This window comes from Primulina tabacum, chromosome 5 (genome assembly GCF_025594145.1).
Source record: "Primulina tabacum isolate GXHZ01 chromosome 5, ASM2559414v2, whole genome shotgun sequence".
Classification (NCBI taxonomy): Eukaryota; Viridiplantae; Streptophyta; class Magnoliopsida; order Lamiales; family Gesneriaceae; genus Primulina; species Primulina tabacum.
The window spans coordinates 14,479,709-14,496,205 of NC_134554.1; the positions used below are offsets into that span (position 1 = coordinate 14,479,709).

General features: G+C 30.3%; 1 protein-coding gene across 1 annotated transcript; it reads left to right on the forward strand.

Moving 5' to 3' along the window:
* Positions 1 to 14,427: 14,427 nt before the first annotated feature.
* On the forward strand, positions 14,428 to 16,227 carry LOC142546905 (serine/threonine-protein kinase-like protein At3g51990). The gene has a single exon (XM_075654874.1). The coding sequence runs from the start codon at positions 14,567 to 14,569 to the stop codon at positions 15,908 to 15,910; it is 1,344 nt and encodes a 447-aa protein (XP_075510989.1). The 5' UTR covers positions 14,428 to 14,566; the 3' UTR covers positions 15,911 to 16,227.
* The last annotated feature ends 270 nt before the right edge of the window (positions 16,228 to 16,497 follow it).

The window sequence follows — 16,497 nt, forward strand, 5'->3', positions numbered from 1 at the left end:
GATATATGATTATGACATTTTAGTAATCATAATATAATTAACAAAAATAATCAAGCAATTTAAAATCATATCAAGCATCATATAATTTATCACAATGTGTTATTTATCCTTACATTTCATTTTATAATCTCTCTTATTATATATCATTTACTTATCATATCACACAAACCAAACGATAAATAAATACACAATTATTTCAATCCTTCTATTATTAATAAATTGGTTTGCATTATGCTGATTGGGTCAATTCAAGAGCTGTTTTGAAGATATATTTTGCTAGGAAAATTTTCGATAATTGCTATAATGTATAGTTGGATTTCTATAAATTATAGAGATATTTCTATATATATATATACCTATCGTTAATCTTATCATATATATACCGACCAAACCAAATGTTCAATAACGCTTTGGCTCGCTCTAGGGCATGATCCCCATGGCACAAAACGATGTCTCGGCCTACGTCCGAGGACTTCAAGTAGCAACATTTAGGAATCAGTTGTGGTGTCCATAGCATGAAGCCTATTACCACGAGCCAAATGCCTTGGAGAATAACACTATGTGCTCTTATAAATGCATTCAAGAAACTTTTAGGCTGCCCAAATGCCAAAAGGGTAGTGATTAGGACACAAATGTGACAATTTGAAGTAGCCAATGGTATCGCCCTTCAACTCCCATGTGTTCGGTTGAATGGAGATGGAGAATTAGTACTTATTGGCTGAATGCAATGGCTTGGAGCAAATAGATTAGCCCATGTTGAGCCGCAGGCGCGATTTTGTCGAGAATAACGCTGAAAAATGATGAAACAAAATAGAACGTAGATATGGTTGAGTGTTCCAAATGTGGGAGACTCTTGGAGGAGATGGTTCCTCCAAGGGGTATTGGTTTTCGCCCCACGAAAATTTCCATCTACGCAAAAACTACGGAAACTAGCATGAATAAAATGGGTTCAAAGTATTTAAGTCTTGGAGGTTGGAACCAAGTCAAGGTTATGTAGGATTTTGGGTTGAGAATGTGAAGTTTGGTGCAATTGAAAAGATGCCCAAGGCCAATGATTATGAAAGCAAATCCAAGCAATTGAAAAGATGCCAAAGGCCATCGGCAAAAAAGAAAGACTTTAAATTATTGGAAAGTAATCACTGACTCTAACAAAATTTATATTACAATGATATTTGAACTGAATATTCTGTTGTGCTTAAATGGGTTATTTCTTGTTTCCATTTTGGCCAAATTCGGGTGTTTTCTCAAAAATAAATATTTTTTTTAGATTGCTACAATCTGAGAATTCGATAAACCGACGTTTTTTTCGATGGATGCATAAATTGATGAACACGCATATATAAAGATAATTATGATAAATTAAATATATTAAAATTTATAAAGTTACGCTAATTGCAAACATTTTAACATACATATTCTCTATGTTCGAGTATAAATAATTGTCTTGTTTATTTTTATTAATACATATTTTCACAAACAAAATTGATATAATTTTTGTATTTATAATTAAATTATTTTAAGTTTTATTATTTATTACTATTGAAAATTAGTGTTACCTATTTTTAAAAATTATTAATTAAATAAGTAAACATGTTGAATTGACTTCGATAATTGAAATTTAATTGCAATAAAGTAGTGGCTTTGTACTTTTACAACATTCATCTGTTATAGATTAAAATAATTTTAGTATGTTTTGACTAAGAGTCATTTGTTCAATGATAATCTGTCAAACAAAATGGGTGAGCGAACTTTATGATATATTAAAATAAAATTTATTTTTTAAACAAACCTAAAAAAATAGAACATCCAACTTCAAAGAACTGTATGAGATGCCACCTGAATTATTTATTTATGTAGATATTAAGATGATGTGTGAAAGAAACAGATTGCAAACTTTAAAAAGTTTCCCACAGACTTGGTTAAAAAAATAAGAGTTTTCATAGTCTTTTCACAAATAATGGCCCGCAGATTTTGTTGTTAGTAGCTTCAAATGGAATCTGAGGCCAAAAGTGATTGAAATTTTTTAGCATTTTTCTTCTTTTTTTTTTAAATGAAATTACTTCCATTAAATAAAATAAAAAGATAATATGTACAACTACACTGGACATATCAGAAGAGAATTTACGATAATGAACTCTATATCATAGAACAGTTATTATAAAGTATCAATAATCGAAATCGCACTAGCAATACAACGAAAGCTAAGAATTTTAATATTCTTGACTATGACTTCTACTACCGGTTTTTCACTCTAAAACATAGCACGGTTCCTTGAATTCCAAAACTATGACGGTAAGTGTAACACATCTCATCTTATTTAGAATCAAATTACCTCGATAAACGTCTCTGAACGTTTTAAGTGTAGCTGTCGAAGTTGCCATGAACTTTCTCTAAAGCCGTCTCAAATTCTTCTTGAGACAGTGCACCTGGAATATAAATGATCAAAAGACTCCAAATCTGATTTTCCATGCATTTTCTGCTTTAATCCAACGGTGTAGTCTGAGCCACATATGATTTTCCATCTTGTCTCGTACATATGATCCACATATACATACACACACACATATATATATACTAGAAAAATGCACGTGTGTTGCACTTGAGAACATAAACTGCTGAAGATATATACGAAATTTTAATCATATTTAAATTAATTAAAACATGGCTAATAGCATTTATCAATTGAAACAAACCAAACAACAAAAAATAAAAATTCATGACCATAGACGTTATATGAATTGGAGAAGTTATCTTATCCAGCTTCTTGGTTTATTTTGATAACTTAACAACTCTTTGTCGTAGTTTGTTATAATATGCATATAACCATTTTGGTATACTCAACAAGTATCTGATCGTTTTTAACATCTATTATTTTATTTACAATCCTCATCTGAGATCTGACATGCTCGTAGTTTGCTTCCTTATCACGGCATTTTTTCGGTTTTCTACATTGTTTTTATCTGATAATCTTATTTTTCCGACTATTTGTTTTGTTGTTAAATGATTTTTCAGTTTTTGACAATCATCAACTATAATTCTCAAGAAAACATGCTTTTAGTCGTGATAGATTTTCATTTGTGACTAAAAGTATGCATAACCTATATATTCTTCAACAACATAATCAATGAATAGTGTTGCACCTTCTTCAAACATTGTGATATTTGTGATATCATTTTTATATATTTAGTATCAATATTGTCATCATATAGCTATAAAGTTAATAAATTTTTAACAATTATTTCAGTATTTCTCAATCACTGTGATAAAAAATACTTGAAAATTTCTTCAAATGACTATATCTTAGAATTGTGTCCTCGTTTAATTTGACTCAATTCAGAAAACTCATCTCGTTCGTCATTTTTTTGAAAGCTTTAGAACAATGATTGTGTGCATCATGTCATGAGGATGATATAGTTTCAATCTAATTTGTTGTGTTTAGAACATAATATTATATTATTCATTGAAACAAAAAAAATTTTCTTCTATTGAGTTTACATTTTGTTTTATAATATTTTATATCTTATGGAACAACATACAAAACTAATAACACTATTTTAAAAACCTTGAGAAAAGACACGAATAACGTAATTAAGATATGCGTATGAGATATTATTCAAATAAATGTCAAAGTATTTGTCTTATTCAATATCTCATCTAATAATACAACTGTTTATATTTTATAATCATTTTATGATAGTCAAAATTAATTTTATGAAATATTGTAGAATTCTATTTGAATTTAAATATTTGACTAAGTGAATTTATTTGACGAGGAATTTTCTATGCTAGCATCGTATATCTTATTAATTAATTGGTCAGACACTTTGACTAAAAATGAGACAAAAACAACCTTTTAGTCACTTCGAAATATATCGAAATAATATTGGAGAAAATAAAGTGAAATGGCTCAATGTCTCAATAAAATGGACAAAATTGATTTATTGTGTCCACAACGCTTTAGAATTATTCTCATACCATTATAAATAGAATGAGAATTATGCACCTTTTGTTTTTGCTGTATTTTTTTCTGACTGAATAATTTTTCTTTTTGAAAAACGATTTTATTTTTTAGAAATATTGACATTTTATATGGCATCCATATGTCACAAACCATGAAGTAAAACCAAAATCACTATATAAAACTTAACGTACACATACAATTCTTCAATTTCTTCTTCATTGTGCTTCATTGAAATTTAAATCTGAATCATTCTTGATTTTAACATTTTGCTTTAAATACGATTTAATATATATGTATATGTTTCATGTTGCTTAGTTATACCTAATTTCAAATATCTATAAAAAAATGTGTTTGAATTATATCATACAGAAATTAGGACATATTAATACGCAACATTATTTTTTATTTAACATGTCTTTTTTCATCCATTATATTTGTCTTAACTTTTTTGTTCAAAGTTTGACGCATTTCGTAGACTATATGTATGAAGAACCAATAAATTATATATTTCACAGAAGCCATCTATTATCCTCTTCGTAGAACAGAAGACCCAAAATACGTGGCTTTTATTGGTGTACTCTCATACTTATTTTCATATAAACAACAAGGCACATCATATAATATCAGAAAAATCAATTACCGCCAACAATATTAACCAAAATGAATAAAAAATCATAAACCAAACAAACTCGATAAGAAAAAAATGATAACTCAAAGTTTAAAATAACTTATTTAGTACAATAACACAGAAATGGAAGTATATACGAGCAACAAAAAGCACAAATCACTCTCAAATTAAATACTAACTCATATTATTCACAATTTGTATAAATTTTCCAATATTTTTTTCAAATAAAGAGAAGGCGCCTTATTAACGTCATTATTTCATAGATATTCCACATCTTTTTTAAAAAAAAAAACACACACACACGCACAAAGGAAAAAATGGTGCCTCGAAATCATCATGAAAAAATCCTTCAATAAAACCATTAAGAAAAATAGTCGTAAAAATATAATATAAAGTCAAACAATTTTTCTTAAACCAAAGAAAAATATTAGACCGTTGTCAAAATATATCTAGCAATAACAAAGCATATGTTAACTGGTGATATAATTAAAATTTAGAATCATGCATAATCATTGAATTAGAACAAAATCGCATGCAAAAAATCTACCGGATATTATATCTTTTAACAATTTATTCATGTTTGTCGTCCACAAGAGGACTCCTAAACGTACCGAATTTTTTTAGTCCACCTATTATTTTCACAATAAATATTACTACAAAAATAATATAAGCAAGCACATAAAAACTCAAATTCAAATACTTTCTATCAATCTAAATACAAAAATTTTGAATAGATAATACAATAATGTCGTAAAAAATTTTAAATATTGATTTATAGACATGATTTTGGAAAAACATTTGCCTCAATAAATAAAAAAATATTATCTCTTGATATTCTGATACATAAGGTAAAAACAAAAAATATTTCGGCATTTTTAATATTTTCTAAGTCACTTCAAACTAATTAATCTAAGCAAACAGAAAACATGCATTATGTGTTTAAAAATTAACAAAATATCTCAACAATAAAAAATTGAAAAATAACCATTTTCATGGAATATGTGGTTTTATTTTCTGTTTTCTTTCGGCAAACAAACAAATCACATAAGCAATCCAAACACAACATGATCAATACAAATGACATATAACAATAAAACATATTAACGCTAGGGTAAAAAACTCTTCTCATTGCAAGAACACAAAATGATCAAATTGATCATATTATTTAATAATATTTATTTAGCAGTATTTATTAAAAAAATTGAATAAATAGCTTAAAAACAGTGTTTGAAATCACTTACATTAAATAATTTCTCTCAATCACGTATCTCTATTGACACATAAAGAGTCTGAAAATATATTTATTCTAAATGGGAGAAAGAAGTTTTATATGACCTTAATATTTATTAATAATTTATTTTTATTCAATCCGACTCACCTTCATTCGTCTTCCCATTATTACCAATCATTAATATGGTAGAGATTTTCCATAAATTTGACAGCAATGTATAAATTTAAGTAACTAAAATTAAATTTAAAAGTAAATTAAAATAATAATTAGTTTGATTGAGTTAAGTACACTATTAATGATCCTATTAAATTAACATAAAAAATATTTAAATAACATCATTAACATGACAAATTGTAAAATAAGAAATGGTAAAATAGTAAGCTCACAAAAATAATTCATATATTTAATAGATTAATAGATAATATATTATTTTGTAATATTTATTTAGCATCATATATCGAAAATTGACTAAATAGCTTAAATGTTTACATTTAAATCACTTACATACAAACATTTTTCTCTCAATCACGTATCTATTTTGATACATAAGTAGTCTAAAAATATCTATATTCTAAATGAGAAAAAAATGTTTTATATGATCTTAATATTTATTAATAATTTAATTTTATTCAATCACACTCATCTCCATTCGTCTTCTCATTATTAAATTAATGTTCGTAATATTAAAAATTTATTTAATTTATAACATTATGATAGTGATTTTCTATAAATTTAATGTCAATGTAAAATATATTAAAGCAATTAATTTTAAATTTAAAAGTAAATTTAAAATTACAATAATAAATAACTTGATTGAGTTAAGCACTCTATTAATAATCATATTAAACTAACATAAAATAATTTAAAGAACCTCATGAACATAGAAAATTATAAACAAACAAAATGATAAAATAGTAAGTTAAAAATAAAAGTCATATATTTATAATATTTATTTATTATTTATTATTTATAATAGTAATATATGTTAGTAATTTTAGCAATTTTTTTAAATGTATAACATTATGATAAGGATTTTCCATGAGTTTGACAGAAATGTATAAAATTAATTAAATTAAATTTGAAAGTAAAATCAAGTCATATATTTATAATATTTATTTATAATAGTAATATATGTTGTAATATTAGCAATTTTTTTAAATGTGTAACATTATGATAAGGATTTTCCATGAATTTGACGGAAATGTATAAAATTAAGTAATTAAATTAAATTTGAAAGTAAAATCAAAATAATAATTATCTTGTTTGAGTTAAGTACAATATTAATGACTATATTAAACCAACATAGAAAATGATTTAAAGAACCTCATGAACATGATATATTGTAAAACAAATAAAAGGGTAAAATAGCAAGCTCAAAATAATAATTATCTTGTTTGAGTTTAGTACATTATTAATGACTATGTTAAACCAACATAGAAAATGACTTAAAGAACATCATTAAAATGATAAATTGGAAAAAAAATAAAATGATAAAATAGTAAGCTCACAATTTAAAGTCATTTATTCATAATAGTATTAGATTTTTTTAAATGTATAACATTATGATAAGGATTTTTCATGAGTTTGACGGAAATGTATAAAATTAAATAATTAAATTAAATTTGAAAGTAAAATCAAAATAATAATTATCTTGTTTGAGTTAAGTACACTATTAATGACTATATTAAACCAACATAGAAAATGACTTAAAGAACCTCATTAACATGATAAATTGTAAAACAAATAAAAAGGTAAAATAGTAAGCTCAAAATAATTATCTTGTTTGAGTTAAGTACATTAAGTACATTATTAATGACTATATTAAACCAACATAGAAAATGACTTAAAGAATCTCATTAAAATGATAAATTGTAAAACAAATAAAATGGTAAAATAGTAAGCTCACAATTCAAACTCATATATTTATATATTAGATATAGATATATCATTGTATAATTTAATAAGGGATTTTTAACTTTCAATAGCCATCATTTCAAAAAAAAAAAAAAAAAACTTTCAATACACTAATTATAAAAATAAGTATTTACTTACATATAATGTTTGTCACGCATGAACTCGAGGAACGGACCCATTGTCCCAACTTTATGTCCTTCAAAAAAATAAGCCGTCTTATTCATTCTCTCTCTCTTCACAAAAGCTTTCTTTCAATTTCGATCAACTTCTTATTCATTTCAGCACATTAAATAAATATGTTTATATATTTACGATACCGACAGTAAATTATTATGTCATTACAATATATATTTAGAACAAACATATATGTTAAAATCTCCGAAATAAAATGACCGATTATTGAAAATTAAGTGCATCAAACCCAAAATGCTTGTTGTGTTGTGAAAAAATAAAAATTTATGGTAAAAAGTAAAAATCTCAAACTCTCAAAATTTATCAAACTACACACTTTATAATATTTTTCTCTCTACTCAATTGTGATTTTCTTCACAAATGAGAGATCTATTTATAGGAAATCTTTACAAATAATCCAAAAATAAAATACATCATTACCTACATCATCACACACTAATTTTCAATATTTACAACTCTTATTTTCAACATTCAAATATTCAATACACACATTTTAAATATTATTTTCCAATACTCCCCCTTGTGATGATGATCATGATACGATGATGTCTTCATTACGTGTTTTTGTACTGCCTCGTTAAAAACCTTACTTGGAAAAATCCATTGGGATAAAAACCATAGTAAGGGAAAAAGAGTGCAGTCACGTAAACTCTCCCTGATGTTGACATGAACAATTCTTCACAAATTTCGTAGATTGCGCATCCCAATATTATATATGTGCTTTCTGAATATTGACGTAGGAAGTGCCTTTGTGAAGAGATCTGATGAGTTTTCACTTGATTGAATGTGACGAACATCAATACATCTATTCTTCTCAAACTCCTTGGTGAATGCGAAGAACTTAGGAGGAATATGTTTAGTTCTGTCGCTTTTTATGTATCCTTCTTTCATTTGAGCAACACATGCAGCATTATCTTCATATAGTATCACAGGCTTCTCATCAGATGATAATCCGCATGAAATTTGGATATGTTGGGTCATTGATTTTAACCACACACATTCACGACTTGCTTCATGTAGTGCAATAATCTCGGCATGATTTGATGAAGTTGTTACGAGCGTTTGTTTCTGAGAACGCCAAGATATTGCAGTGCCTCCACGAGTAAATACATATCCAGTTTGGGAACGTGCCTTGTGTGGATCAGATAAGTATCCAGCATCAGCATAACCAATTATACTTGGATTAGCATCTTTTGAATACAAAAGTCCCAAATCTGTCGTTCCTCGTAGATAACGGAATATATGTTTAATTCCGTTCCAGTGTCTCTTTGTTGGATATGTGCTAAATCTTGCCAACAGATTCACGGCAAAAGATATATCAGGCCTTGTACAATTTGTAAGGTACATAAGGGCACCGATGGCACTTAGATATGGTACTTCTGGACCAAGAATATCTTCATCATCTTCACATGGACGGAATGGATCCTTTTCTATGTTTAATGATCTAACAACCATTGGAGTACTTAAAGGATTTGCTTTATCCATATTAAAACGTTTAAGGATATTTTCTGTATAATTTGTCTGGTGAACAAACATTCCACATTCTTTTTGTTCAATTTGTAAACCCAGACAATACTTGGTTTTTCCAAGATCCTTCATTTCAAATTCTTCCTTCAAGTATGACACAACTTCTTGAATTTTTTTATTCGTTCCAATGATGTTTAAATCATCAACATATACAGCAATAATTACGCATCCGGATGTTGTTTTCTTAATGAAAACACAAGGGCATATTGAATTATTTACATATCCCTTTTTCATCAAGTGATCACTTAGTCGATTATACCACATTCGACCTGATTGCTTTAACCCATATAATGATCTTTGTAATTTCACAGAATAACATTCCCTGGGTTTTGAACTTTGTGCTTCAGGCATCTTAAATCTTTCAGGGATTTTCATATATATATTACTATCAAGTGATCCATATAAGTAAGCTGTAACAACATCCATAAGACGCATTTCTAAATTTTCAGATACCGCCAAGCTAATCAAATACCGAAACGTAATTGCATCCATCACAGGAGAATACGTTTCTTCATAATCAATTCCAGGCCTTTGAGAAAAACCTTGTGCAACAAGTCGAGCTTTATATCTTACTATTTTATTTTTCTCATTTCGCTTTCGAATAAAAACCCATTTGTATCCAACAGGTTTTACACCTTCAGGTGTAAGGACTATAGGTCCAAAAACATTACGTTTATTTAGCGAATTTAATTCAACCTGGATGGCATCTTTCCATTTTATCCAATCCTGCCGATTTTTACATTCACCAAAAGATTTTGGTTCATGATCTTTGTTATCATTTATGATGTCGATTGCCACATTATAAGAAAATATATCATCAATTTCATCTATATCTTTTCGGTTCCATATTTTTCCAGTATTAATATAATTGATAGAGATTTCATGATTCTCGTCAGTTTGTGGTTCTGACAGAACATTTTCATCATCATGTGTTTCTTCAGGAACACCATTCTCTATTTTGTGATCATCATGTGTTTCTTCAGAAACGTCATTCTTTATTTTGTGATCATCGTGTTTCTCTATGAATTTTCTTTTTCGAGAATTTTTATCCTTGGAACCGACTGGCCTTCCACGCTTCAGGCGTTTAATGACATCATGAGTATCTTCCATTTGTTTCTTTGGAATTTCAATTCGAGCAGGGGCATTTGCAGCATGTATATATGATTTAGTTACCCCTTTTGTGTATGCAAATGCATCTGGTATTTGATTTGATATTCTTTGCAAGTGTACAATTTGTTGTACATCTTTTTCACATTGTTTTGTTCTTGGATCCAGATGTAACAATGATGATACATACCATGTAATTTCCTTTTCGGTATGTTTCTGTTCTCCCCCTAACATTGGGAAGATTTCCTCATTAAAATGACAATCAGCAAAACGTGCTGTGAACACGTCGCCTGTCTGAGGTTCAAGATATCGAATGATTGATGGACTATCATAACCGATATAAATTCCAACCTTTCTTTGAGGTTCCATTTTCTTTCGTTGCGGTGGTGCAATAGACACATACACCATACATCCAAAAATTCTCAGATGAGAAATGTCTGGTTCTTTACCAAATGCAAGCTGCAATGGGGAGTATTTATGATATGTACTTGGTCTGATGCAAATTAATGAAGCAGCGTGTAAAATTGCATGTCCCCATATAGAAATAGGGAGCTTTGTTTTCATAATCATTGGTCTAGCAATCATTTGCAGACGTTTAATCAATGATTCAGCCAATCCATTCTGTGTATGTACATGAGCAACAGGATGCTCAACAATGATTCCCATAGACATACAATAATCATTGAAAGTTTGGGAAGTAAATTCACCAGCATTATCAAGTCTAACTTCTTGATTGTATAATCGGGAAATTGATTCTTCAATTTTATTATTTGAGCAAGTAATCTTGCAAATGCAACATTTCGAGTTGACAATAAACATACATGTGACCATCTGCTGGAGGCATCAATCAATACCATAAAGTATCTGAATGGTCCACATGGTGGATGGATTGGTCCGCAAATATCACCCTGAATACGTTCAAGAAACATTGGTGATTCAGTTTGGATTTTGGCTGGTTATGGTCTTATAATAAGTTTTCCAAGAGAACATGCTTTACATTGAAACTTATTATTCTGAAAGATCTTCTGGTCTTTCAGCGGATGACCATGTGTATTTTCTATAATTATTCGCATCATTTTTGAACCAGGATGTCTCAATCGGTAATGCCAATTGGTTAATATCGAAGAATTATCAACTACCATGTTTGATTCAATGGGACTTATGTGTGTATAATGCAATTCAGTAGGGAGCATTGGTAGTTTTTCAATCACATATTTCTTTCCTGATTTATATGTGATAAGACACATATATTTCTCATTCCCTTCATTCATTGTTTGAGTATCATACCCATGGGAATATATATCATTAAAACTCAACAAATTTCTTTTCGATTGTGGTGAATATAAAGCATCATTGATAAAAAATTTTGTACCATTAGGTAACAAAAATTGTGCTTTACCACATTCTTTAATCAAGTCTACAGGACCTGATATTGTATTCACCCTTGTTTTTGTTGGTTTTAGTTCCAAGAAATATCTTTTATCTCGGAGGATAGTGTGCGTTGTACCACTATCGGGTATGCAAACTTCAGCTTTGTTCATAGCATTTTCCATATTTGAACTTCAAAAAAATATGCAATGAAATAAATTACTTGCAATATATATTTAAATATAACACAAATCATAAGTATACAATAAAACATTATTCTATGAATACATGAAAAATAGATTATTGTACATTTATATTCTACCATTATATTGTTCATTTTCAGAGAAATCGTTGAGAAAATCTGCAGCATCAATATTGTTCATTTCTATCCCACCAACATATTGATCATTTCCAGATAAATCATTCATAAAATCACCAGCATCAAAATGAGTTGAATCACTCAAACGGTCACTGCGTTCAGTGAAGTTGGTCTCCTTTTCTTTCCCCTTTAATGATTCTTTATAAAGTTTACAAAGGTGCTCAGGGGCTCGACAAACTTTGAACCAATGTCCTGGAGTACCACATCTGTAACAAGAACTTTCATATCTTTTTGAGTGCTTCTCATTAACACTTGTATTCTCATAATGCCTTTTCTGTGGATGGTTTGAGACGTTCTTTTGAGATGAGTTATAAAAATAACTATCTCGATTATTTTCAAAACCACGGCCTTGACCACGACCACGGCCAATTCCACGTCCACGTCCACGTCCACGACCTCGACCTCGACCAAAACCTTGTCTTTGAATTTGATTTTGGTTTCCAGGTTTAAATTCATTTTTACTTACAGCATTTACTTCTGGAAATGCTGTTGATCCAGTGGGTCGGGACTGATGATTTCTCATTAATAGCTCGTTGTTTTTCTCCGCCACAAGAAGACAGGCGATGAGTTCAGAATATCTCGCGAATCAACGTACTTTATATTGTTGTTGTAGAGTAATATTTGATGCATGAAACGTGGAAAATGTTTTTTCAAGCATCTCAGATTCTGTGACCTCATGTCCACAAAATTTTAATTGCGAGATTATTCTATACATCGCCGAATTGTAATCACTGACTTTTTTAAAGTCTTGGAATCTCAATGTATTCCATTCATCCCGGGCGGTCGGAAGTATAACTTCTCTTATATGTTCGAATCTTTCTTTTAATCCCTTCCACAAAGCCATGAGATTTTTTTTGTCAGATATTCACATTTCAATCCATCGTCGAGATGTCGACGCAAAAATATCATGGCTCTTGCCTTTTCTTGTGACGTGCATATGCCATTTTCTTTAATGGTCTCGCTTAGACCCAATGACTCAAGATGCATTTCTACATCTAGAGTCCATGGCATATAATTCTTTCCCGTGATGTCGAGCGCAACAAATTCGAGCTTTGTTAAATTTGACATGGTGGTACTAAAAAAAATTACGATGCATTTTATTAGTTAATAATTATTGCAATACAAAGTAACGGATAAACAACAAGTACAAGTATTTGTAAAAATAAAGAAAACGCACGAGGAGGATATTCTCCGATAAATACAAGACTCGTGAGTATGACAACCAAAATAATTAAAAATATCCTTGAGAAAGCCATCTTCTTTTTTCTTCGAAAAATTTGATGATGAATAATTTTTAGAGAAGAAGAGAAAGTTTGAGTGATGGAATGTGTTTGTGAGATCATATTTATAGGGCAAAAACTAGCCGTTTTTTACCATTTATGACCGTTGGGGTACTAAAAAAATAAAGGTATGTATTTGTATAATTTTATGGTAATAATATGATATATATAATATTAGACATGTTTAAATAATTATGTATATCATATCATAATATTATAATGAGTGTCATAATTTATTTTGTTTAAAAACCTTATAGGCTTTTATACTTGTCGTATCCCTTACCGGGAGTGTGGGATGTCGTCTTAACATCCTCCCAGGATTTATAACAAGTTTATGAAAAATTTATTTTTATTATTTCTAATAATAACATTATATTGTATATTAAATAAATACACAATAAATAAATAACAGTAAAATAAATATAATTATTTTTGTTAACTTTTTCTTCTGTTTGGAGCTTGGAAAAGTATGTAGGACTTTTAGAGCTTCGTGCTGATAACGTGTTGTGAAAAAGTAAAAATTTATGGTAAAAAGTAAAAATCTCAAACTCTCAAAATTTACCAAACTACACACTTTATAATATTTTTCTCTCTACTCAATTGTGATTTTCTTCACAAATGAGAGATCTATTTATAGAAAATCTTTACAAATAATCCAAAAATAAAATACATCATTACCTACATCATCACACACTAATTTTCAATATTTACAACTCTTATTTTCAACATTCAAATATTCAACATTCAAATATTCAATACACACATTTTAAATATTATTTTCCAATACGTTTGATTTTGTCAGTATATATATATTATTATTAGCAGTCCACAAATTCATCTCTCTCTGCTCGACTTGGCGTACTGCTTCATCCTCCATTTCTACCTTTTTTGTCCCAACTCCAATTTCCACATTTCGAACGCATACACGAGATTACGCATACAATTTTGGCTCAGTTCTTAGAAATTCTGGATTTTGACGATGGGTTATCTCTCTTGCAACGCAGAGTCAGCAATCTGTACCGCCGATTCGTTTGCCTCGACATCAACTTCTTCGTTTATCAAAGTTCAAGAATTCGATTACAAAGACCTTGAGTTGGCCACAAACAATTTCTCAGACACTAAACTGTTGGGCAGAGGCAGCCACGGGCTGGTGTACAAAGGCGTCCTCCGCGGCGGCCGCCTTGTGGCAGTGAAGAAACCGTCAAGAACCGCGCAAGCAGAGCCACATTTTGAGAACCCGAATGAGGTTGAGAATGAAATTGAGATTTTGTCGAAGCTCCAGAACCCAAGATTGGTTAACATTGTTGGTTTCACTAATAATGACTCCCAGGACCGCCTTTTGGTGGTGGAATTCATGAGCAATGGCACTCTCTATGATGTTTTGCATTCACATTCTCGGCCTCTTTCGTGGGGTAGAAGGATAAAGTTGGCTCTGCAAACGGCAAAAGCCATTGATACGCTTCATTCTTTGAACCCCCCTGTGATTCACAGGGACATCAAGTCTGCTAATGTTTTGATTGACAGGAATTTCAGTGCAAGATTGGGGGATTTTGGGCTGGCATTGAGGTGTGTAGATGATTTTAAGATGAGGTCGACTCCACCGGCGGGGACAATGGGATATTTGGATCCATGTTATGTGACCCCTGATAACTTGAGTACTAAAACTGATGTTTTTAGTTTTGGTATCTTGCTTTTAGAGATTATTAGTGGTAGGAAAGCCATTGATGTGAGCCATTCGCCGCCTTGTATTGTTGATTGGGCTATTCCTTTGATAAGAAGAGGTAAATTGTTGAGTATATATGATCCTAAGATTGCACCTCCTAAGGATCCTTCGGTGAGGAAGCTATTGGCAGTTGTGGCTACAAAATGTGTGAGGCCTTGTAGGGAGAGGAGGCCCTCTATGAAGGACGTTGTGCAATGTTTGAGTGGGCTGAGTAAATTGGTCCCAGATCATTCTTGGAATGGATTTGTTAATCCTTGTTTGATGGTAGAGTCCGTGGGGCGACCCGATCAATCGAGAGGCGTTCAAGTGAATTCAAGAAGGATGGGTGGTGAAAATGATGGTGTTAATAAGAAGGATGCTAGAGATGCAACACCCTTCAATATTCCTGGGAGAGTGTACTCCGACCTGGGGTTTAGGAGCAATTTGATGGAGTTGATGGCTGGTCCTAAAGGCGAATCTAGTTTTCGCAATGAGGATGATGGTTTAGGACCTAAGATGGAATCAACTAAGCATCTTCCTAGTTTTAGATTTGATAGTAAACGGTTCGTTGGCAGGACTACTGTTAGGACCGTGGTTCTTGGGGATAATAAAGATGAATGAAGACTCTTCCTTAAAGGGGAACTAGTTAGTTATGCATTGGCTGAATACACCTTTGTTCTTGATTCGATATGGTATTTGATTGGACTGTATTTGTGCTTTATCAGCTGTAGTTATTGTTTCGTTGATGTAGCGCGTCGATCAGTCACTTGTTAAGCTCGTGGTTTCGGGCTAGTCGATTGCTACTTGTGTTTCAGTTGTAATAACTTACATTGATAGTGAGGATAATTTATCCAATTCACTTTGTATTCAGATATTCTAGGATCACTTGATAATATTGACAGTTAAAACATATTTCGATGCCATCATGATGAGTTCATTATTCCAAAGCTTTCCATGACATGAATCATGATATTCATTTGAAGATTCACTTTTCTTCAATAAATCGAGCCAAATTCGTATCTGGTTAGCATCCTTATCCATTATAATAATGTAAATAGCTTGACAACTTGTCTATCTTAAAGTTTCCTGTATATATGACTGATTAACTTAGATTCCATGATTGACGAATCCTACTTTGTTGAACAATTTTGTCTTATCCATATCAGCACAACTCTAAGCCTAAAGGTGGTTGGAAATACTTTGTAAAA

Coding starts and splice junctions, on each gene's coding strand:
- LOC142546905 (XM_075654874.1), top strand. CDS start 14,567: ATGGGTTATCTCTCTTGCAACGCAGAGTCAGCAATCTGTACCGCCGAT.